General features: G+C 39.4%; 1 protein-coding gene across 5 annotated transcripts in view; it reads left to right on the forward strand.

Annotated features, from left to right (window-relative positions):
* Positions 1–22,410, forward strand: part of rbms3 (RNA binding motif, single stranded interacting protein) — a 306,045-nt gene that overhangs the window by 221,325 nt on the left and 62,310 nt on the right. For all 5 annotated transcript variants that reach the window (XM_042011495.1, XM_042011491.1, XM_042011493.1 and 2 more), the window contains 2 exons: positions 5,710–5,867; positions 13,416–13,495. In XM_042011495.1, coding sequence (XP_041867429.1) covers positions 5,710–5,867; positions 13,416–13,495 — 238 coding nt within the window. The remainder of the gene's footprint in view (positions 1–5,709; positions 5,868–13,415; positions 13,496–22,410) is intronic.

Below are 22,410 nucleotides of genomic sequence, written 5' to 3' on the forward strand. Positions count from 1 at the left end.
ACTACTGCTTGTACTAGAAATAGTACCTGGACTGCCACCTTCGTAGCAACACAACACGGCTTAGTTTATTCATTTCACTTTAGTCAATGGAAATGTGTCTGTAAAGCTTTTCCAACTGTCAATTCAGATTTTAAATAAAAGAAATCAAGGCTACTGACACATCAACTCATCTGATACAGCTAATCTAATAAATATCTGGTTGAAGATTCTAACATCATCATCCCCTGATCTTTCAAATTCTTCATCTTCTTATATACCTTAGAAATTATTATATGCAAAAGTCATATCTAAATACGCACTAATATGTACTATAATTAAACAAAATTTAATGAGCTCTCAGAAGATTTAACACTTAAGCAGAAACAAATCTACATTCTTTTTAATCACTAACACCTACACATGTGCCCACCTGAGTGATTATACAGAGGCAATAATACCCATTAACATGATTAAAGTTTTGAATTAGTATATTTGCTTCATGGTATATTTGCTGTTTTTGGATTGAACCACATCTAGAATCCAATTATTCCAGCAACATAAAAACATATTTAAATGAAAGAGGGTTTCTTTAAGTTGTTTGTTCAGACTTTACACAATAATTTGATTGGATAAGGCTGCCCTGGGTGACGGCACACACTCTACCTCCCAGCTCTGTGTTTTTCTAGCAGAAGGTTTGAATCTGAAATGCTGATATCGTCAGCCCCCTGGTGTGCAGCCGAACCTCACACATTACCAGCTTGCGCTCCTGTTGTCCTTCCTTTGTGGTGTAGCATGCTGTTCTGTGACTGAACACGCCTAAGTTAGAGATATTTATGCATATAGTGGACTATAATGTGTTTGCATATGTCAATGTCTCTGTAAGGAAGTGCATCGGGATAAGGAGCCAGCCCACAACATTACACCATCTGTCTGTAGAGTGTGATTTTAATGATTAGATACACAATGTAAACTTCTAGCTCAATATATTTCCTGTCCAGAGCATTTACATTTACTTGTGTAACACTAATTAAGCTGGTATTTGGGTAAAAAACCCTGCAGCTGGGTTTTGCAAACATCCTACAGGTGCGGTAACTGCACCAATCAGACTGCCGTAGGGTCAAGCTGTAATGTAAAGCTTTGGATGTGTTGGCATCCAATTGTTGCAAAGGCAGAAAGGTAACATGTCCAGGAAGTATCTGACAACAGCTTCTACAAGAAGGAAAATACAGTGATTCAGCCATCCGCTCATGAGTGGAAACAGAAGCTGTTAAGAAGCACTCATCAAAGGGCCAGCGAGCTGCCTGGCTAACTTCGCCTGCTGTTGTCTGACCAGCTGACAGAATGATGGACCCTTTGTTGTGCTACTGTACCTTTTTGTCTCTGAATTCTTTGGCTTCTCACAAATTAAATTCAAGCTTTTGAAGTGAGCTCATATACTTCCCCACCTCTCCAGCTTCCCATCATCACACCCCCTTTCCTTTTGGTTGGCCTGCTTGTCTTTTTGAATGCATTCTGCAGATTCAGACTCCTACTGAAACATCTAAGTTCCTCAACATATAAGAAATCAGGAGCACTTCCTCTGGCATTTGCAAACTTGTCAGCAGTGCATCCTTACTGCAGCAGAAACACAACAACTACAGCTTCTTTACAGTTTTCTCCATACAGTCAACACATAGCCCATTGTTTTTTGACTTGATTTTTTTTTTCTTTCAGGCTGCTAGTTAGTCACACAACAAGCCAGAGTGCCATACCTGAGGGTAGTGACTAGTATGTTGTTATAGCAAGGATTGACAGTAGACTGGTCGAGTGTGTATCTATGCTCAGAGCAGCCAAAAAGCCCTGTAGTGCCAATTACACATACAGCACTAATCTCTTGAGCAAGCTGAATGGAAAGCGAAAGAAGGAGAGGAGAAAGAAGCAGGGATGAGCAGCTAAAGCGATGAGAGATGGCAATAGCAGATAGAAGGTATGGCAAGGAAAACTAGAATGGATTGATGCAATAAAGTAATGGAGGTAAAAGATATGAAACAGAAATGGAGAGAGGTTTGAAAATTGAGAACAGAAGCCTATAAAGAGGTACATGGTATGAATAAAGGGGGGAAAAGACTGAGAAAGAGGTAAGGAATTTAGGCGTTATAGTGATAGAAAAAAGGAGGCGTTGGCAAGAGTGTGAGGCCAGCTCCCCGCCTCTATACAGTGTTCGATGCAGTGCCCCCAGTCAAGACATATATCTGTCTCTCTAACTTTTATCAGTTAAAGGGGTATAGCCCTGAGAGCCCCATAGGCACAACCAGAGACTTCTAACGCCTGACGTCTCTTGTCCCTCAAGCGTTGTCAAAAGGCAACAAGGGCTTTCTTTAATGTGTTATATCTACCTGTCATGTCAGCTGCCTCCATCTCTTTCTCTCCTGTTTCTTTTCTTACCTTTTCATTCTTTAACCTTCTGCACACGAGCTGTGACTCAAATCCTCGCCTCCTCCTCTCTCCTTTTTTTTTATTTTCTACTAAAACTCCCCCTCCCCTGTAGCATGCTTATGTTCTCTGAAATTACAGTGAGGTAAACAGAGCAGGGTGTCGAAATGAAATAACTGCTACAGGGCTGTCAGCTCCAGCGAGGGGGCCATCCGTCAGCAGGAAATGACATGTCGTCCACCCCCACCCATCCATACCCCCTTCTGTCACACACACAGTTGGATTCCTCCTGTCCTCCTGGTGGCAAGGTGAAGGAATTATGCTCATCAAAGCCTCAGCATAGCCTGGAGCCTTTCCATTAACCTTCTACAACACTGGTCAATGGTGAGGGGACAGACACAACCTGCCATGACACCCACATGAGAAGTAGACCAGCTTACTCTTCTTGGTAAATATAAAGCAGAAAGTGTAGGGTATAAACTGTAGCTTTAGTGGCATAAAAGCATATACATAATTACTTTGAGAAAGGATACACACAGTTACACACAAGCGCACACACCTCAATTACCTTTTCATTCATATCCTGACAGCACGGCATGTGCAAAGGCTGACATTAAAGGAAATTAAATCTCCTCGTGGAATGGGCCAGCCCATCTCACCTCCCGTCAAAATACTCCAATTTCCACTCCTCTCCCTAACCTTCTCATCTGGGTATTTAGGGCTTTGTGGTGCGGAACGTCATCAAAGGGAAAAGTTAGCGAGGCGGCCGTGCATAGAGGAGGCCGCCTCATGATAATCCCTGCTGCAAACGGAGCCCTCTACAATTAGCCCACGCACCCAAATTACTGCTTCACATTCTTGTGCACTCTTCCACCATGCATACTGTCTCATGCTTATAGGAGAAAGTGCTCTCAATCGCTCACACACACACACATGCTCACTCTTACCATTGGCTTAGTCCAATGAGTGAGTGAGTCAGTCATTTAACTCTTTGATCCAGACTTCTTTTCTGCATTCAGATATGAAGCCTATCTGACATAATCCTGAAAAACAGCAGCTCACATAACCAAAGGAACTCAAAAGCAGAGCACAGCTGCAGGGCTATGCACCCTCAAGGGACTTAACAGGAGAGTGACACATGTACAGTAGATTTTTAGAGACCGATTTAATTAAACCTCATTCACAGGCAAATCCTGTGTTATACAAACTCTTGTGAGATTTTTCCTCATGCATTCTGGAGCACACAAATGCAGCCAACCTGCAGAGGAAGGAGGAGTTTAGTTAGGTAATTGAGTTCCTGGTTAAAGGAGGAAAAAGCCACAGTCTCAGGCACCAGCTTCCTCCCAAAGGTTTTAATCAGATCAAACATGTCCTGTCAGATAAGGCAGCTAATTAATCAGGGGAGGGACTGGTCCTTTCCTCTGACAGATGGAAAGACGAAGACAGGACACTGGTGGAGACACTTCCTTTAAGCTCTTCCTCAGTCATCAACGGGAAGCAGAGCAAGACAGAAACAGCGTTGCCTGTGGTGAATCTCAGTCTTTAAGAATTCTTTCTTTTTAAGAGGGTGTCTATGTAGTGTGCAAGTGAAGTATCGCCACAACCCCCAACTGAGAAGACGGCCGACTTCTGAATTATAGACTTACTGAAGCTGCTGTTTACAGTGCTGCATATGAGTATCAGATCATATTTTTGAGGCGAAATCAACTCATCTTAAAAGAGGAATTTCTACAAGGCTGCTTGGGATTTAGACAAATAGACAAATAAAACTTGTGTGTAGTTTGTCTTGGGGTTCATGCCAATTACCCAGTTTCCTTCCTTCTTCTCCTCACTTGTCTTGTTGCAAGTTTTTAAAGTGAAAAAAACATATTTTTTTAATAATGTAATTTAAAACATTTCTTTGGATGTATGTCTCAGACAATTGCTGTTGTAAATCTCACCAGATTAAGCAGCTTTCTTTATAATTAGATTGTTCACCATTGAACAGATTGCTGCCTTTGATGATGATGCCTCTTTTAAAATCTCTTCAGTGTGCACATTATTGATCTCAACTAATGGTAGAGGCTGTTATGTTAAATAAAAAAAAAAGTCTAACAAATCTGACATACAGTATACACACACTTAAAATGCAGTTAACAATGCTGAAATTTCAAATTTTTGCCAAAATTCAAAAGATCCTGTTTGTTTTTTTTTTTGTTTTTTTTATATCATAAAATAAATAAAATGACTAAAATTGAATTAAACCGACCTCAAATTAAGATCTGGTTCAAATTAAATGTACTGGTAGGTACTATCTACCCAATTTTGCCAAGTATCAGTAAGCTGAAGATGATACACACCTTATCAAAATGCTGCATTGTACATTTAGTCACCATATTACACTGTTGGTAAGCACACGTAGATGTTTTGCATTTGTCCTTGACGGATTTTAAGTTGTTATGGTCCTGGCTGCTGTTCAATAAAAGGTTGGACCATGTGATTCTGAACCAGAGAGACTCTGGCTGGCTGCCTGATTGGATGAGTCACCTACTACCTGGAGGAAGGATGTATTGAATGTGATTTGGAAAGTTTGAAAAGTATGCTAATGTGCTTAGAGCCTACAGCATCATAAATACATAATTAGCAATGAGGATGGCATTTCATGCTTAATTTAGAGACTGAGTGGCTTGAAACACAGATGCATATTGTTGGGACTTGTACTGTGATGGCTCAGTGACTGATTGACTGGTGGGGCTGTCTCAAGCTGTTTTTATATGGAGCTCACCAAGCACCCTCTGCCACCTCAGGCTCAACCAACCACCAGCTGCGCAGTCGAACCCAGTGAGCTACGGCCCCTGGGCACTACGCTGAAAACATTGTTGTACAAACCGCAGCTCGTCTGTCTTTTCCTGATTTTTAAACTGCCATTAAGCAAGCACATTACACTCATTGTAAATATCTGCATCATACTAGCTATTAATGCAGAATTTCACTTCCATAATAGTTGCCACTCACATAGATTCATAATGTAGCCAATGCACATATTGAATCACACATACAAAGCCAAAGGCACAGTGAATTATTGATATATATCCATCCTGCATGTGAGTAGATAGGCCAAAAGTCACATGTCCATCCAGAATTTGGTTGCTCACTTTGCCATTTTCCAACATGTTACGTCATTACCCATGACACAAAGCTGATGAATATTTCACATTTACTGCAATATAAGGAGATACAATTTTTCCTTTTCTAATTTTACCTTTGCTCTTCTCTCTTTTTCTTTGCCATCTGTCCACCTTCACCCTGTCCTCTGCACCCCAACATACTTCCTCACAGCAACAAGAGCAGGACCCCACCAACCTGTACATCTCCAACCTGCCAGTGTCCATGGATGAGCAGGAGCTGGAGAATATGCTGAAGCCCCTGGGTCACGTCATCTCCACGAGGATACTGAGGGATGCCAATGGGGTCAGCAGAGGAGTTGGCTTTGCCAGGTAAACAATGATAATGAAACCAGTGTGAGAAGCTGTCTTTTAGAGGAAGCTGAAAACCCCACTCTGTATATACCTTCATAATCACTTTGTCAACACATATCTTACAAATTCCCTTGTTTTATTTCTAACTGCAGCTTTGTGTTTTAAATGATAAGTCTCAAAAGCTAGTCGAGGTAACCCTGATGACACACACTCATCAGTATAATGTTTTTGTTTTTTTTAAATAGTTGAAAGCTCTCTCTGGAGACATTTCCAACAATAACAGGCAATTATAGGACAAAAGAGAACAGAATGGTCTTTTATTCATCATTTGTTCGCCTATACATTAGAAATAGTATCACTCATCTTGTAGAAATAAGCCAGAAATTTAATGAAAGTTCATGTCCATAGACATACACATTTTACCTTCAGTTCCTCTAGCTGAACAGAGAACTTATAATGGATGTGCACAAGAACAGATTCACATATACATGCACATAAGAGCACTGACGTTCTGTGTGCAGTGACTTATTTAGTGTTGAAAATGAGCTCGGATTATTTGTTTTTTTTTTTGCTTCTATTTGAGTTTGTGCCTTCACATCTGTGTATTCACAAACATTCATTGATACAAGAAATCATCCTGTAATCCTTATAGTTTAGTCACTGCTTCTATATTTTAAAGTCCATAACTGAGCAGTTTATTTCTTTTTCTACTAAGAAAAGTTTCCACTTCAGCTTGTTAATCCCCCAAAGTCATAAACCAGTCTGTCCTTGTCCTCGACAGCAGCCACCAGGCTCTCATTTCTCTCCTCACTTCTCTCCCTGTTTACCCAGAGGAGGCCGCTGACGGCCACACAACCGCCATCTTGCAGGGATTTTTCTTAATCACCTGCTCTGGCTGAACTCCTCTTCTATTCCCTGCTCTATTACCAGAGGTTAAAGCAGGACAGACAAGCAAACACACACACACAAGCAAGGCGCTTACCCACAAATATAAACATATGCACAAATAGGCCTCTACACACCCGTGCATATGTGCACTTGCAAGCGCATGTGCACATATACTAACACACATTAAAAAGCAGGCTCTCACCTGTGCTCCCTCAGACAGGTAGGCAGCCTCCTGCAGACCAACAAGCCGAGCACAGCAACAACCTGCCACAGGCCACCTGTTCACGAAGCTCTCAGTGGAGGGAGGAAGAGACATGATGAAAAGGAAGACTGAGTGCAGGGGAGGCAGGGAGACATGAGTGTGAAACACTGGTCAAGTAAAAAAAAAAGAAACAGCTAATTCTAAAGGTTATCATAGAAAAGAAAAGAAAAGAAAAGTGGTTTGAAGATGGGAAGGCATAAAACAAATAATGTATTTTAAATTATATAAATATTCGGGAATGGAAAGTGAAAGGAGTGAGCAAAAATATGAGACGTGGATGGAGAGAATGCTGAAACATGTCAGTAAAAGGAGGAGAAAACCATCCAAAAGAGACTAAACAGATCAATGTTTTTTATGAAATGTAAAACTCCCATTAGCTGTGTCAACAGACAGACAGACAGGCAGCTGCTGAGGGTTGGACTGTGAGCGGCATTAGAGAGAGTAAACTGAGCTAAGTGTTTGTGGGCTGATCCATTACTGTTATCAGAGCCCATTACTCCAGCCCTAGCACTAATCATTGCAGACAGCAGCACCTGATGCCATTAACCAGCAGCACACACAGAAAAGCCAGCCTTCCTCACTGTCTACCTGTCTGACTCTAACCAACTGTCCAGCCGAAAAAGCCTGACCATCAAACAGTCTCACTGACTGATTTGTTTCCCTGTCTGCCTCCTGGTCTGTCTGCCTTATTTACTCTTTCACGAATGGCCTGTATTCTTGTAATGAAAAGAATAAAGAAGAAACGGTATTAAAGACACACTGAATACCCAAGTGGGCTTCAGAGTGGGATTAATAAAGAACACAAGCTGATCCTGTGAGAAGTAAGCAGCAATAACAATCCCAGTCAAATAATTGCTAAATATTTCAGCAGAAGGTTGATGACGTATGTCAGAGACATCAAGAACAGAAACAGCCCAAATCATCACGCAAATAATCTCAAAACAGCTTTTGTGTTGATGAAGGAGATCCCAACCACATAAATCATAATTTCATAGCTTTATTAAAACAAAAGGTGCTTGCTAAACTGAAAGCATTATGTAGCTGTAACTGGTATGATTGGATGTCTGCACTGAGGTATAAATGTGTGAGTATAGAAGCATATGCGCCTGTGTGTAAATGACTATATTTAGTTCATTAGGCTTTGAAGCCATGAGTTAAATAGATAACATAGCTCAAATTGAAGTGTAAGAAATTTCACAGGTTTTCTGTCTATTGAATAATCTTAATTTAAAAGAAATGTTTGTACATGTTCATTTTATCTCTACTGATATATCTGATGGACAAACCTAAAATGTTAGAGTATTGGAGTATTTCTTTTTTCAGTTTGCTCTTTTACAGATGCTGGAGCAAAGCAGTTCTCGCCTAAATGAATGAAAAGAGGGGGTTTAAAAAGACTGCTTCTAAATGTTTTAAACCAATAATTAAATAGAAAGTTGAAACAGATTTTCTACAGATTGTAAAAATCTACCTCTAAAAAAGTAATAAACATCAAAAAGGTTTTAGACAATCAACTCAAGAAATAAAATAGTTGTTTAAATAATGTCGTACTTAGTCAGGGAAATAATAGACTGGATAACGGCCTTAATTTAAATTCGTCATGGCATTGCCTATATGCTCGCTTGTAGTTTTTTCCTCTCAACTAACCTTTTTCTTTTATATTTTCAGACCCATGAAACAGAGTGAAAAGTGGTCTCATGACACTTTTTTTGTTTGTTTGTTTGTTTGTTTTTTTTGCAAAAAGAATCCAATCTTTATTATTTTAAAAAGAGATTGAATAGATAAAATGATTTAAACAAAACAAAATGCTTTCAAGGAATTTTATTCATTTAATTTGAAAAGTTGCTGGAATTTATCTATATAATTTTTTTATTTTATTTTATTTTATTTTTATTTATTTATTTATTTATTTATTTATTGGTGTGGGGAGTGGGCGGCAATTTTTGTGGAATACTTTATTTTGTTTATTTATTTATTTTTACAAAATTTATGAAATCTTCGTTTCCACATATTATTTGATTTGAAGTAACAGAACTTATATTTGACAGCTTTTTTAGCAGCAGATTTCTTTTATGTGTATTTTTTTAATTTTAAGTGTATTTTCCTAATTTAAAGAAATGAACCAAATGATCAGTGAAAATTTGAAAAATACTTTATTAATCCCAGAGGGAAATTACAAAGTAAATATTGAAAAATATAGAAAATAAGCAATGTTACTAAAATAAAAAAATAAATCAATTAAAAAAAAATACTTAAATAAACTTTATTTAAATCAATTTTAATTTTATTTATTTTTCCTATTGAAAAAAAATCCTCGTATGGAGTTTTTACCCTTTTATTTCATGACATGATTTTCATGTCATCATGAAGATTCATCTTCTGTTAAGAACATGGAATTACCTCAAGATACTATAAATGTGGACCACTGGTTACTGAAAACACAATAGTTAATTGACATTTCCGTTTTTATTTTTAATTAAATTGAACACAGTTTAATTAGTACAGCTCTTGATTAAATTACAAATTCTCTTTTATAAGAGATACAACAGCATCTCAATTACTACAGCAGATAATTAACATTTATACAAATAATTATAATAATTAAGTACAATTTATACAAAGATTAAGAGTTTATTATAAATCAAACATGATTTTTATGTAACCATGACATCAAAGTGTGTGTGTGTGATATATATTTGTCTCTGCCTCTAAATCTAGATGATTGAAATTATATATTTATCATGTAAGTTTTCTGGTTTTCAACATATACATCTTGCACATGATGTAAAATAATGTTTTGTGTTCCAACCTCTTTCTAGTTCTCAGTTGGATTTTTTGCTCATCTTATTGCTGGTTCCTGAGCGCTAGTGATGTGTATGAGGCCAGTTGCTATGATTAGTAATCAGCTGAGTCAGACTTGCCGCTTAGTGTCAGTTTTCCCAAACACACACCGGACAGAGGGAGAGGAGAGAGAGTCGGTCAATAAGAGGGTCAGTGAGAGATTCATTATGCCAGAAAGTGTAAAAGATTACATATTCTAAAAAAAGTCATAGGGAGAGTAACGGGACAAAGATGTTGATATCCACTGGGCGTAATATAGAAAGAAAAGAATGAACAGAGAGAGAAAGAAAGGAGGGCATGGAAAGTGAGAGAGATGGAGCAGGAGAGTGTGAAGATAATGGTGAAAGATGGAGGAAATAACCAAGGTTGAAAGATGGGGAGGAATGAGAGAGACGTCAAAAAGAAAGGGTGTAGACGGGCCGGTAGGAAGATGGATGGGACGGAGAGAGTGATAAAGAAGCTATGGTTGGAGAAAAAAAAAGAAGGATGAGGGTGGCGATAGGAGAGGGATGAGAGACAGAAGACAGAGAAGTGAGAGGCTGACAGGATGATATGAGTATTTCAGGAGGTGAGGGTGAAAAAAGCATGAAAATCTGAAATGCGATGAATTCTGCACATTTCAGGAGTATATGATCATAAAGGCATAGCAATCACTCCCACCTGCATGGAAAAGCAGTCCTATTGTGATGTCAGACCTCTGTGTGCATTAGGAAACCTGAAATGTGTTTACTAAATCATGTTCAAATTCAGGCTGAAGACTATTTGACTTAACACAGTTTAACTTTTTCTTAGAAGCCTTGTGGAGAGAAATGGAAATCCTGGTCTTAGACTGATCCCGGTGGTTGATGTTTTTTGTTTGTTTGTTTGTTTAATATATATTTCTAATTATTGAAATTCAAACAATTAAGCTGCAACAATTGGAGGTCATTGTTATAGTCAGTTGTGAACACCCGTTTTCAGCTTCTCTTGTATCTAAGCTGCCACAAAGAAAGGTTTACATAGTAGTTTCTAATTCAACAAGCTGGATTTATTAAGTCTATTTACCTGCTTTTGCTGCATATATCTATAATTTAAACCTAAAGTTAGAGCCAGGAGACATTTAAGTAGAATTTATAGTCTGTCTGAACTGAGGGCTCGGCGGTCTGTCGGCATCGGAAACCTTCCCCACTGACACCTTTTCAGTGTCAGATAGAGTGGGTGTGTGCTGACCAGCAATTCAGCGTTCACACCCACATCACACTAACATTGAGCAACTGAGTGGAGGTCAAAGAGGAGACAGGCATTGTGCTTCTTTTTATTTTCTCTTTTGTCATGCTTGGTTTTGTAGAAATTCGTTCATGTGTGCAAACACAATTGTTACCTCGTATTGTTCAATTTAGTTTTGTTGCAGATAGTGCCACCCCCTTCAATCTGACAACCAATTACTATAAATGCATCATATTTATAGTTAGACAATGTTTGTAAAGGATCTTTATTTGGCTGTAAGTTCAGGTCTGCATTAAAGCTGAGAACATGAAGAAATGACTACCCCATCTTGGTGAATATCACCTTTCAGCATCTGCCAATATATCATGTTTGTCCTTTTAAAATAAGCAAACTAATTATGTGCTCAGCTATTTCTAATACTATTCCTGTTGTCTTCTTATTGCTGTGAAGTTGAAGGTTAACCAGGGTGAGCTCTAGGAAGTCACCTATCCAGCCAATAATCAGTCCAACACCTCGACTAATGCAGACTGGAGAGAACAGAAAATTAAGGTTTACCTCAAACTGTGAAACTGATCCTGGATGGCTTTCTGTGGCACCCCTCTTCAAACATTCTGTTTCTCCATCCACGGTTTGCAGCTTAGTTATTCATGATGGATGTGAGGAAATCATGGTAAAGTTGAGTTTTTGATGACAAAGAATATTTTTCAAGAGAGCTGCTTATAGCATTTCCATAAAAATTCAAATCAAACCCATTTGATTGCCGAAAACCTTCAAGAAGATTTAATATGCTCTAGAGTGATGGTGCAAATGTTCCATCAGGCAGTCTTCATGGAAGGGTCATCAATGGAAAACCTTTCCTGCATCCTCAACACAAAATCAACAATAAGTCTGGAGATGAACATGATTGCAAGCATTATACTAATTCAGTGGACTAATGAAGTTAAAATGGTTTCAAGGAGTGAAGCTATGCATGGAGAAAAATGGGTGCAGAATTTAATGAAAAAGACCACTTCTTCAATTGTGAAGCACATGATGGATCTGTTATACTTCCAGCTTGTGTTGTAAGCAGTGACGTGTGAAACAGTTTGCCAGTAGCAGGATGAATGGATTCAATTAAATACCAGCAAACTATGGAAGTAAACATAATACAGAATGTAAGCAATCAGAGAAGGGCAATTTATACAATAGGGTAATAATCCCAAACACAATGCTAAATCCACAACGGACCATCTCAAGAAGTGCAAGCTAAAGACACCACGATCCCCTGATTGAACAATCTAAAGGAAGAATGCAAAGGAAGCTGTAATACTTGCCATAAGGATTACTATCAAATGACAGGATGCCTAGAATGACTTTGAGCAAATTTTTTCTTTTTAGTATTTTTACACATAAAAGACCAATATAAAAAAAGAGAAAGAAAAAAAAAATAAAGCTTAATGTTTCATATGCATTCACAAAGATTTAAGATCATTTGTAGCAAGGGTGCCCAAACCTTTGCATACCACTGTGCTAGCTTTTGTTAGAGTGGAAGGGTTGGCATTTTTGGGTGTTACAATAATTTTTCATTTCATATGGACAGTACACGGACAGAGGATGTATGTGTGTGTATGCCAACAAAGTGTAGATTTTGTTCAATCATATGTGTTTGATATACATTTGTACATGTTTTGAAGTTATGTGTCTATGACACAAGTGTCTGTAGGCTTGTGATGTAAGAGATCAGAGCCCTCCTGCCGGCCAGCTGCTTGGCCTGTTTGCAGTCTTTGATCCAGTGTCTGGGGGAGTGGAGACAAGTCAGTCAGTTTCCTGCATTTTTTTCTCCTCCGCCCGTCTGAAAACAGCCTGTTTTATCCAGTCAACATAAGCTTGTCATCACTGTCTTCTCATCTTTACCTTCTTCTGCATTTCTGCAGCTTTCTCACCTGCTCCTCTTGTTTTTTTTATCCTTTGTCTTTTTTATTAGGCACAGAGAGAGGCTGCATCACAACTCCTTCCTTGAAAGCCCTGAATGTCATTATGAACCTCTTTGGCATGCATACAATGATGTTCTGCAGCAGATAGAAAAAGAAACTCTGGATAGTCTTCCTGGACTTTTTAGAATTAACATACTGATCCAACCATCCGGGGGGACGCAGTCAAGTTATTCTTTATACCTGCATCTATGGCAGTATTTACCTCACAATCCAAAATGTGAACAAAACCTTTTTTTATGAGGAAGTTTTGTCATATTTATATGACCCAAACAGCAGCCCTATATATTGCTTACACAAGTTTACGTAGGACTTTTTAAGACTAGATGTTTTATTTGAACTTTTACCACATATGGACAGCACATATTTAAAAATGAACCTTTTGTATTTTTTTTATTGCAGGATGGAGTCTACAGAGAAGTGTGAAGTTGTGATACAGCATTTCAACGGAAAATACCTGAAAACCCCACCAGGCATTCCAGGTGAGTCTCACTTAAGCCCTGTCTTACAAGACAATGTGTAATAGGTGCTGAAGGAAATAAGCATTGAGTGACAGTTTATGTGTTTAAAGTCAAGAAGAATGTTTGCTTGTCACTGTATCTGGGGGCTCAGCTCCGGCTACCCTTATCTTTCTTACCTACTGTCTTAAACCAAGATAATTAAAGCTACATCTCAAGACAGTAAGATACTATTGCTCTTCCTCCCTGTCGAGTGGTGATGGTGCAGAGCACACTCCCTCACAAAGTCTGGCATGAGTAAATGCACAAAAAGACTGAATGTTTGGTTTCCAGTCATAGTTCATTCGTCCTTGAAGGAGATTCAATTTCCATGCGATTACGCATGTTTATTCTCATGTCCAAATAAAGCAAAATCAAGTCATGAATCAGGGGAAGAAATCCTGAGATGGCGTTGAAGAACATCCACAGTTCCCCAGGATAAAACAGATCCCTAAACATTACATGTCAGCCTAAACCTGTGTTTTGAGTGAAGTAGAAACATGAAAGGACTAGAAATCATTGTCAGATCAGTTTCAATCCCACTGTCCCTTACATGAGAGTCAGCGGATGAACACAATCCAGTATCCCTCCTCATAAAGTGAGAAAATCAAGTGTGTGTGTGTGCCTCTTCACCTATTGATGCATTGTAGTTGAATGACATTGACACATGGCAGGTAAACATCATTATTAAGGAAGATTTTGCGTGGACTTTAAATGTACACTTCAAGAGAAATACCCATGAAACATTGTCATGGTACAATTATGGAGACTCTTTTGTGAAGCTGCATCATTTGGACCCACATAACTGTTTTATCTTCTCCTATTAGATCAGCTTGAACCCCTCTGTTGCTTTCAATTACTCTCTTCTGACCCATTTAATTTCTTTAATAGAAAAATTGCCACCTTTCTAATTCATCAGTGATGTCTCATCACAGATCAGCTGGTCAGCCTGATAGATGGTGTCCACTCTGATGTCTGACACCTGAAGCTAATCGTCATGGCTTTTGGCTGAATAGTTGATTATTCTGCAGGACTCCTCTTTCTCTGTGTGTCACCATCTTTTTCTCTCCCCGGTGGTACTCTTGCTGCAGGCTGGAACTTCTCGGTCAGGAGAAAACCCTCTTAATATTCACACTCATGCCTCTGTGCTGTTCTTTGCAATCTACTTAAGAGCTTGCACTCTCGCCTCTTTCCTCTTCTGCTCCTGCTCCGTGTTGCAGTGTCCTCTCTCCTTCCTTTCTCTTTTTGGAAGTCACCCTTTAGAGAGCAGCCAAGGAGAAAACAGGCAGGGGAAAGTAGGTTAAGGAAAGAATGTGACAAAAGATGTAGAGACAAGATTACAATCCCATGTGTGTTTGCCCAGAATGTTTCCTTGTCCAACAAGGCATTATAGCTCCAGAAATAAGGAATGGTGAGGAATCAAAGCCTTCAGAGCTGTAAGGATGTCAAGAGGTGGCAGCTGGAAGAAAAGTGAGCTGGAAGGAGGATAAAGATATGAAAGTGTCAGAAATAAAGCTCTGGATGTAAAAAAAAAAAAAAAAAGAAGAAGAAAAGAAAAAAATGCTGCTTAAGCACTTTTGAGGCCAGGTGCTGCAGCACTCAAATTCTGCCTTGCATCCCAGCAGGATGTGCAGGCCAGAGAGGACGAAACTGTGAGATCTCATTCACTACTGTTGCATTTTTATTAACAACACTCACACCTTCAACCAGCAGCCCAGAAACCGACCCATAAATCGTTCTCCACTATCCAGTAATATCTCAGAAAGAGTGGATTTAGAATGTCCATATGTGCTCAGCCACTGCATAGCCAGCAGCCATTAAAGGCAAGGTGAGTGGTTATATTGAAGTTTAGCCGTAATAGGAAACCTTTAAAGCTGTAATATCAGGCTGACCTTCGCCTTTAAGGGTCTATCTCCCTGCCGCTCAGGCTTTATTATTGTTAATGGATTGTTCAGGCTTGTGCCAAGCATGGAGATTTACCGCCCTGATCGAGGAAATCCTTCTGTTGAATTAAGAATGGTTAAATTTACAAGGTCTGCTTTGGTCTGTTGCTACTATGGTTCCCTCTAAGGAGTCTGTGAAATCTCCCCCTTCCTAGCTTTGTTCTTAAATATGCACTTACAAAAACTGGCCTTCGCAAGCTCTAGTATTGCTGCTGTTGTTCCCTACTGTGATTTCAGTCAGTGTGCATTGTAAGTAAATTCTGTAATTAAAGGTTGACTTTTATCTTTTGTTATTTTTGCCATCATTTATTTAATTTCCAATAGTGTTCTACTCTGCAAAGTGGTTGCTTAGATCTAGGATACTGATGAAATGTTGCAGCACAGCCTGAGGGGAAGAAACACAAGCAGCCAATAATCAGACAAGATCTAAACAGGCTCACAGTCTATCTAGGATGGGTGTGTGAGCAAAAGCATGAGTTAGAACATCAGAAATCAAACAAATCAATAACACTTGTCTATGAAAACTCTATACACAAGTTAGTGGAAAACTGCTTTTTGGTCCCCCTGGCAAAGTTTCCAGATTTCACTAAATGAACTGGTTGACTAAAGTTTTGATCATTTTAAGCAAAATGTCCAAAACATTTAGGTTGTGAGATTGATGAAAGAGTTAATGTTTAAGTATTTTGAGCTTTTTTTCTGATTCTAAAGTGCCTTCTTTGACATTTTCTGTTCATGAATAATGAAGGGTAAAGACTTTGTATTTTGTATTTTAGAAAAAGGAAGAGCTTTGAGTAAGAGAGTTGTTCCTTTCCTCTCTGACACTGTCCATGTTGACTTGCTGTCTGCTAAATGGGGATTTCTGGACATTCTTCTGTTATCAGACTCAGATGTTCCTCTGCAAAGGGCCCCGAGGGCTTTTCCGGTTTCTCACAGATGCGGTATATGTGTGGTTGTGTTCAAGTGCACACCCTCTGTGCTCTCATGTTTAGATTTCTTTCTGTGTTCAGATTGAAACATGCATATTCACATTTTTTGCGGTATAGAGCAGGTTCACCAACCTTCTGTGCACTGAGAGAGTCTCTACAAGTTATGTGTGTGTGTGTGTGTCTGTGTGAGTGTGTGCGTGTGTGTGTCATGATGGTGGGATTTCCCCTGAGCCCTTTGCTATGCAGGCCAGCTTCTTCATCCATCCTGCTTTGACAGCTCAGCGGCACCCACCGGGAGGGGCTCCCACCACACATAGCACAGCAGGATTGTCTGAGTTTGTGCACTCTCACACGTGCATGGCCACGACCGTGTGACAGCCATGACTACCACACTGTGTTAGCTTTGACACAAACACACACCACATAAGCACAAATATTGTCATGCATCGCTGACTTTGACCTAAATTGAATGTCAGCAACCATATAATGCTAATGACTTTTTTCTTTTCTCACCACCATTTAGTGTTTAAACATAACCCACAATCTCAAAATGACTGAGGCAGCACACACAGTATTCCTAATATGCACGCACACACGTCTCTGGGCTTTCTTACCAATCCTCTCCAGCCTCTATCTGACACGCCCATGCATTTCCATCTTAGCCACTCAATCACACATGTCAAGAGATGAGGATGTGTGTATAAGGTTGTGCATGCATATGTGTGTAGGTATTTGGTCTTGTCAAAACTGCAGGGGTGTCCAGACTCAGTAGAAGAAGATACTGAGCTGTAACCCAACTGTGCCATGCTAGGACGTACATTTCTAGATGTCAGGTGCCAGACCACCGGAACACAAATGAAAAGGAAGTCATCATCTTGGCAGGAAGTTACCACAGAGTTACAGATAACACACCAAAACAGGAAGCAGGAATATTTAGAGTGGACCACAGAATTATAGAGATGCTAGCAGATGGCAGCTATAATAAGGCCGTAGACAGGTTTCATGTGTTTCTTGCTTTAATTTTAATGTAATAATGTCTAACTTCCTTCTGATTACATGAGATATTGAGCTGATATTGATGTGGTGATTGCGATAGCAGATGGTATCTAATGACACTTCCGTTTTACTGTTAAGTTTTTAAATGACATCATGTGTAGTTGTGTGTTTCTGTGTTTCGTCAAATACTGACCAGTATGTTTCTTTGCCTAATTTCAAGCTGTATTTGCATTATCTTTTACCGGCAAACCTCTTATTTCCTCTGTTTGATAGGGAATACTTGTTCATACAAAGTCTCATTTTGATCCACTTTATTTTATCCTGTAGAGCTGTGCATTACAAATTCAGCCCCCAAGTACTTCAGAGAGCAGAAACCCTTCATTTTTTAACACGGCTTTTACAGTTTAACATATGCTGGCACTCCATATGCAACAACAGCCGGATGGGATTAAAGGACAAGCAAAGCAAAGTCAGAATGAATGAATCAAACACCACCGTCCTGTCACTTTGAACCTTGTAGAACATAATGGGTACAATTATTGGGAATTATATAGCTGGAGTCATATAATTATTGTAATATAAAAATGCCTTGTGCTTAAGTATCATGCATTATATGACTGTATCTTCTTTTACCCTTTATATCCCCTTTTCAGACATGCACCACTCTCTATTAATCAGAACAGCTGAACATGATGGTGTTATGTGTGACTTCCCCCAGTTCTCATCGGTAACATTTTGTTACACCAATCTAACAAGGTAGTACCTCGTAACAAATTCCTATCACTTCCAACAGCTCCAAGTGTGAACCACTGCAGTCACAGTGATGCACATGTAGCACAGCAGCAGTGGGTTGATTTGACATATGATCAGGAGTTAAAAGAAATGGGACAGATAGTGTTATTAAATAAAGAACAGAGCTGTTAAAAACTTTTCTGCTTTGTGGTTTTAACTTTGATTTTCAGAGCAACACAGAGTCAGAATTCTCCTCAAAACCCAAACCAGAAAATAAGCAAGTGAAAAGCAACCTGTGAAAGTTAAGTTTTCACTGGCTGCTGAACAGATGAATGTTCTCAAGTGCAACCATCCATAGCACTTTTATTTGACACAGTGCACCATGTTTGTTATAATGTGATTTTTTTTTATGGGCAAAATGACAGGTTAAAGTGGCACTATGTAACTTTTTGACCTTAAAGTGTGCATTTCTTACTCGTTTTGATGGCACAGAGACATTTATAATGTTCATTCCTGGAGCCGTCATTGCCCAGCAGCATACCACGGCTGACAAATTACACTTCACAACCTTTTCTTTCGGGTACACTGAGTCACAGTACAGCTAAGTTTCACTTTACACACAACATCACATGCCAGCAACTGGATATCAACACACTAGCTGTTTTGCACACCCACCTTGGTTGATTCATTATAAGAATGCAAGAAAACATTGGAGGAAGAGAAAAAAAAAGAAAGAGAAAGGGACAGAGCAGATGAGACAAGAGTCAACATCAGATTGACTCTTACTGACTGGGAAAAAAAAGCTCAGAGGACAGGATACCGAATTAGCCATTATTAGGCAGTGCCTCACTAAGAAAATCAGCCAAAGTTCAGTAGTTCTTCTTCAAAATATCAGAAATTCTAAGTCATTGTGTGGAGGTGAAGCTTCTTTGACAAATAGCAGACGCTTTGTAGATGGTATCCTCGAGGGAAGTAAAAGGGCAAGTTTTTCTTAAGTTGATAAAAGTGATACTGTTACTGTAGTGGAATCAAGCCATCATAAGTAAAGCACTAACTCTTCAATGTCTTTAACATCCAGGAAAGCAAAATTTTTAGCTGCTTCAGTATTTACTTTACATCACATTTGCAGCCTATCCTTCACTTTCACAGGTGTCAGTTTGAAGTGTGATAAACAGGAAAGGGACCAATACCTGCAACACTGAGAGCCATGGCTTTAATGGATCTATGAAATAGTTATTGTTATGTATCTTTTGTGTGAACAGAGTTCAACTGTTTCCAATTAGTTTTTATTTGAGAAAGCACAATGTAACACACATGAAATATTTTATGTCATATTCTAACTGGAATTGTTCTGATCAGACATCTTTGAAACTAAAACAGAAGTAAAATGTGCACGTAATGGTTCTGTATTCCAGCACGTTCTTCAAAAACATGCACTCAGATATAGATGGATCTCATCAGCTATCCAGGTCAGGTTTGTTTGGTGAGGCCTCGTTGATATGAAGGGTGCGTAGCAGTTGTCCAACAAGCTAGTCACAGAGGCCTGCACCAGCCGCTCGGCTCTGCCCACGTCTGATTGTGATTCAGAGAGAGGGACATGATCGATAGCCCTGATGGAGCACTACAGCTGTTTAGGTATTCTGTGCAATGCGGCAGCGGCACTCCCTGTCGCTGTTGTTGACTGTGAGCATGCATACATGTGTACACAAACACACACATGTTGCTCTGTCTGCCCTAAATATACACTCTGTATGTGATTTTAAACATGGATGCATGCACATCAATGTTTGCATGTGTTCTGAACAAAAAAATCTACATGTTGCACAGATGAAGACTGTTTTCTCTTTTTTTTTTAAATGATAAACTTTGTAGTTGGAGAGGAGATAAAAGAGTTATCCTTGTTTTGGCCTGATGTGGATTTACTCAATACACAAAATAAGTGGAATTTATGAAATGTGACTACAGCAATAAACTATACTGAAGTGAGCCCAACAGGGGCGCATTATGATTTACACTACAAGCCTTTGCACAGGGAAAGTCAAAGGAAGTGCAGATAAAAAGTGATTTAATCCACTGGCTCCACTGAGCCTCTCTGATTAAAGCTCAACATCCCCCAATGCGTTAAACAGCTTAGAGATGACACCCTATGGTAAATGTAATTTGAACCAGAGACACATTAGCCATTGTTTGGTTTTAGCAGGTAACTAATCTCATGTTCATACCATACTTGGTATCTGCAGTGTTAGAAAGAAAATTGATAACCTTTAGGACACTGTCTGTGCTGGACTGCACCAGTAAATTGCAGCTCTTTGTCAGATTTAACTTAATTTATAACAACTGCACAACAGCTTAATAAACAGTGGAATGTGTTTTTGAAGTGACTCAATAGTATTTACCCTTAAAAAAGTAACAATGATAAACGTTGCATTTGCTGTTATTTCTTGTCTATGCAAACAATGATTTAGTCCAGACTGAATGTTCAGTAACACTGCTGCTTCTTCCTCTTCACTTCCGCTGTTGTTGCTTGCTCCAAAGTCCTGCTGCCAATATGGCAGCAGAGCTGAGAGTTGGTTCCAATATTGTCCAATAGATGCTGGATAAATAATGAAAACCACATCAGGAAGGAGCCACAGTGGCCCTGAGAGATGGAACCAAACAGAAACATGCAATATGGCCAAGCTTTTCAGTTTCTTTTTTTTTTTTTTTTTTTTTTGTGCAGCGCTCTGGCATTGCTCATTTTAATTTGATCTGCTTTCTGAATTTTGTTTTAAACCAGAAGGTTTCTGTCTGATCTCACTCATTCTTATCTTTAAGTTTTCTTGTGGGCCCACTGTAAAAGCCAAATCTTCAAGCAGTACAAGTTCTCTTTTTGCATAAATTGTCCTTTACAAAACATGAATATGACTGTGTAGGAACATACTGATTAAATTTCCCATTTCCTGATTTGTTGTCCTGATCTCCCAGAGATCCATGCTACACACTGTTTTTTTAGAGAACGACGACATTCGTCTGGATAACTCCAGACAGACTTCATAGAGACCACAGTACATTCAATATAGTCCAAAAGACGGCCCTTAACCCCCAGCTGCTGGCCTGACAGCCTTTCCCATCATTACTTGCAGAAACACAAAATCTAAACCACTGAGAGTGGGGATGTTTTTCCTGGGGGGGTGCTGTTGCAGAAAGAGAAAAAGATTTCCTCCCTGCTGGCATCCTTACCAAGGCAACGGTGCCAAGATAGCAGAGACAGCCCACGGTATTAAAGCATCCCTCGCTGAATTAAGGCAAGTCCCAAATCACTTGGTAAGTCACAAAAAGCCCTTCTGAAACTGTCAGTCATACTCGAGTAATCTATGTTAATGTCTGCCATTCCTCCCACGTTCCCCCAGCTAATAACTGGCCTGTCGGCAGGCCCATTTCTCTCCCCTATGGCATGTAGATTTAATGTGCAGCCAAGTAGGTTGGTGGCTTGGCTGTCAGTGTTTCTCAGACATGACTGCCTTTCCTAATACACAAAGGCATGTTTTTCCCCTGCTACATCTGTGAATCATGTGTTAGCGCTGATCTGTGAATTGTAGTAGCTAATCTTTTTCCTCTTCCATTCGTTGACAGAAATAAAAGGTCAAAAGCTTTATGTATTGATAACTCATTTACTGCTGTTGTCACCCATTGTAAAGTCGCTATATTTCTGTCTCTGTCTGTGACCGTCAATGGCAATCCGACAGCTTTTCAATACACCCTGCCACAGACAATAATTAGGCAGCAAACACCCCCTTTCAAATGCACTTATCAGGATATTGCATCATAATGAAATCTGCCCTCTTAGCTCAAACCTTCCACCCACAACCCCTGATTTCATCCGCCAACCATTAGAGGCAGGACACACAGGAAGTTATTATTGGCATCCCCCAGTAAATCAGACAGCTTCCTGAAAAAGGATCAATTTCCCCCGATGCACTTTCTCATTATAACCTTATCTTGCCTACAGACAATAATCTGGATTTGTCACGCTTTGTTTGTTTTGCCACTGAACTGTATCATTCATGAGCGAAGCCAATGGTTTGCAGAGACAAGGAGGAGCCGCTCTGAGTGGATCTGTCACTGAAATATAAAGTATTCACCTACTGCGGTCTCCTTCCACAGAAAATAATATGAGCCCCTTTGATTGGCTTCAAAGTTTGTTTAGGCAGAGGAGAGGAGCTCAAACTCCTGGAGGGGTTCAGACAGGAAAGATTGACTTTGCTCTCCACTCAACCACATCTTAAATGGAAAGAGACTGATTGAAGGACAGTTATCATGAGAA

This window comes from Melanotaenia boesemani, chromosome 17, assembly GCF_017639745.1.
Source record: "Melanotaenia boesemani isolate fMelBoe1 chromosome 17, fMelBoe1.pri, whole genome shotgun sequence".
NCBI lineage: Eukaryota > Metazoa > Chordata > Actinopteri > Atheriniformes > Melanotaeniidae > Melanotaenia > Melanotaenia boesemani.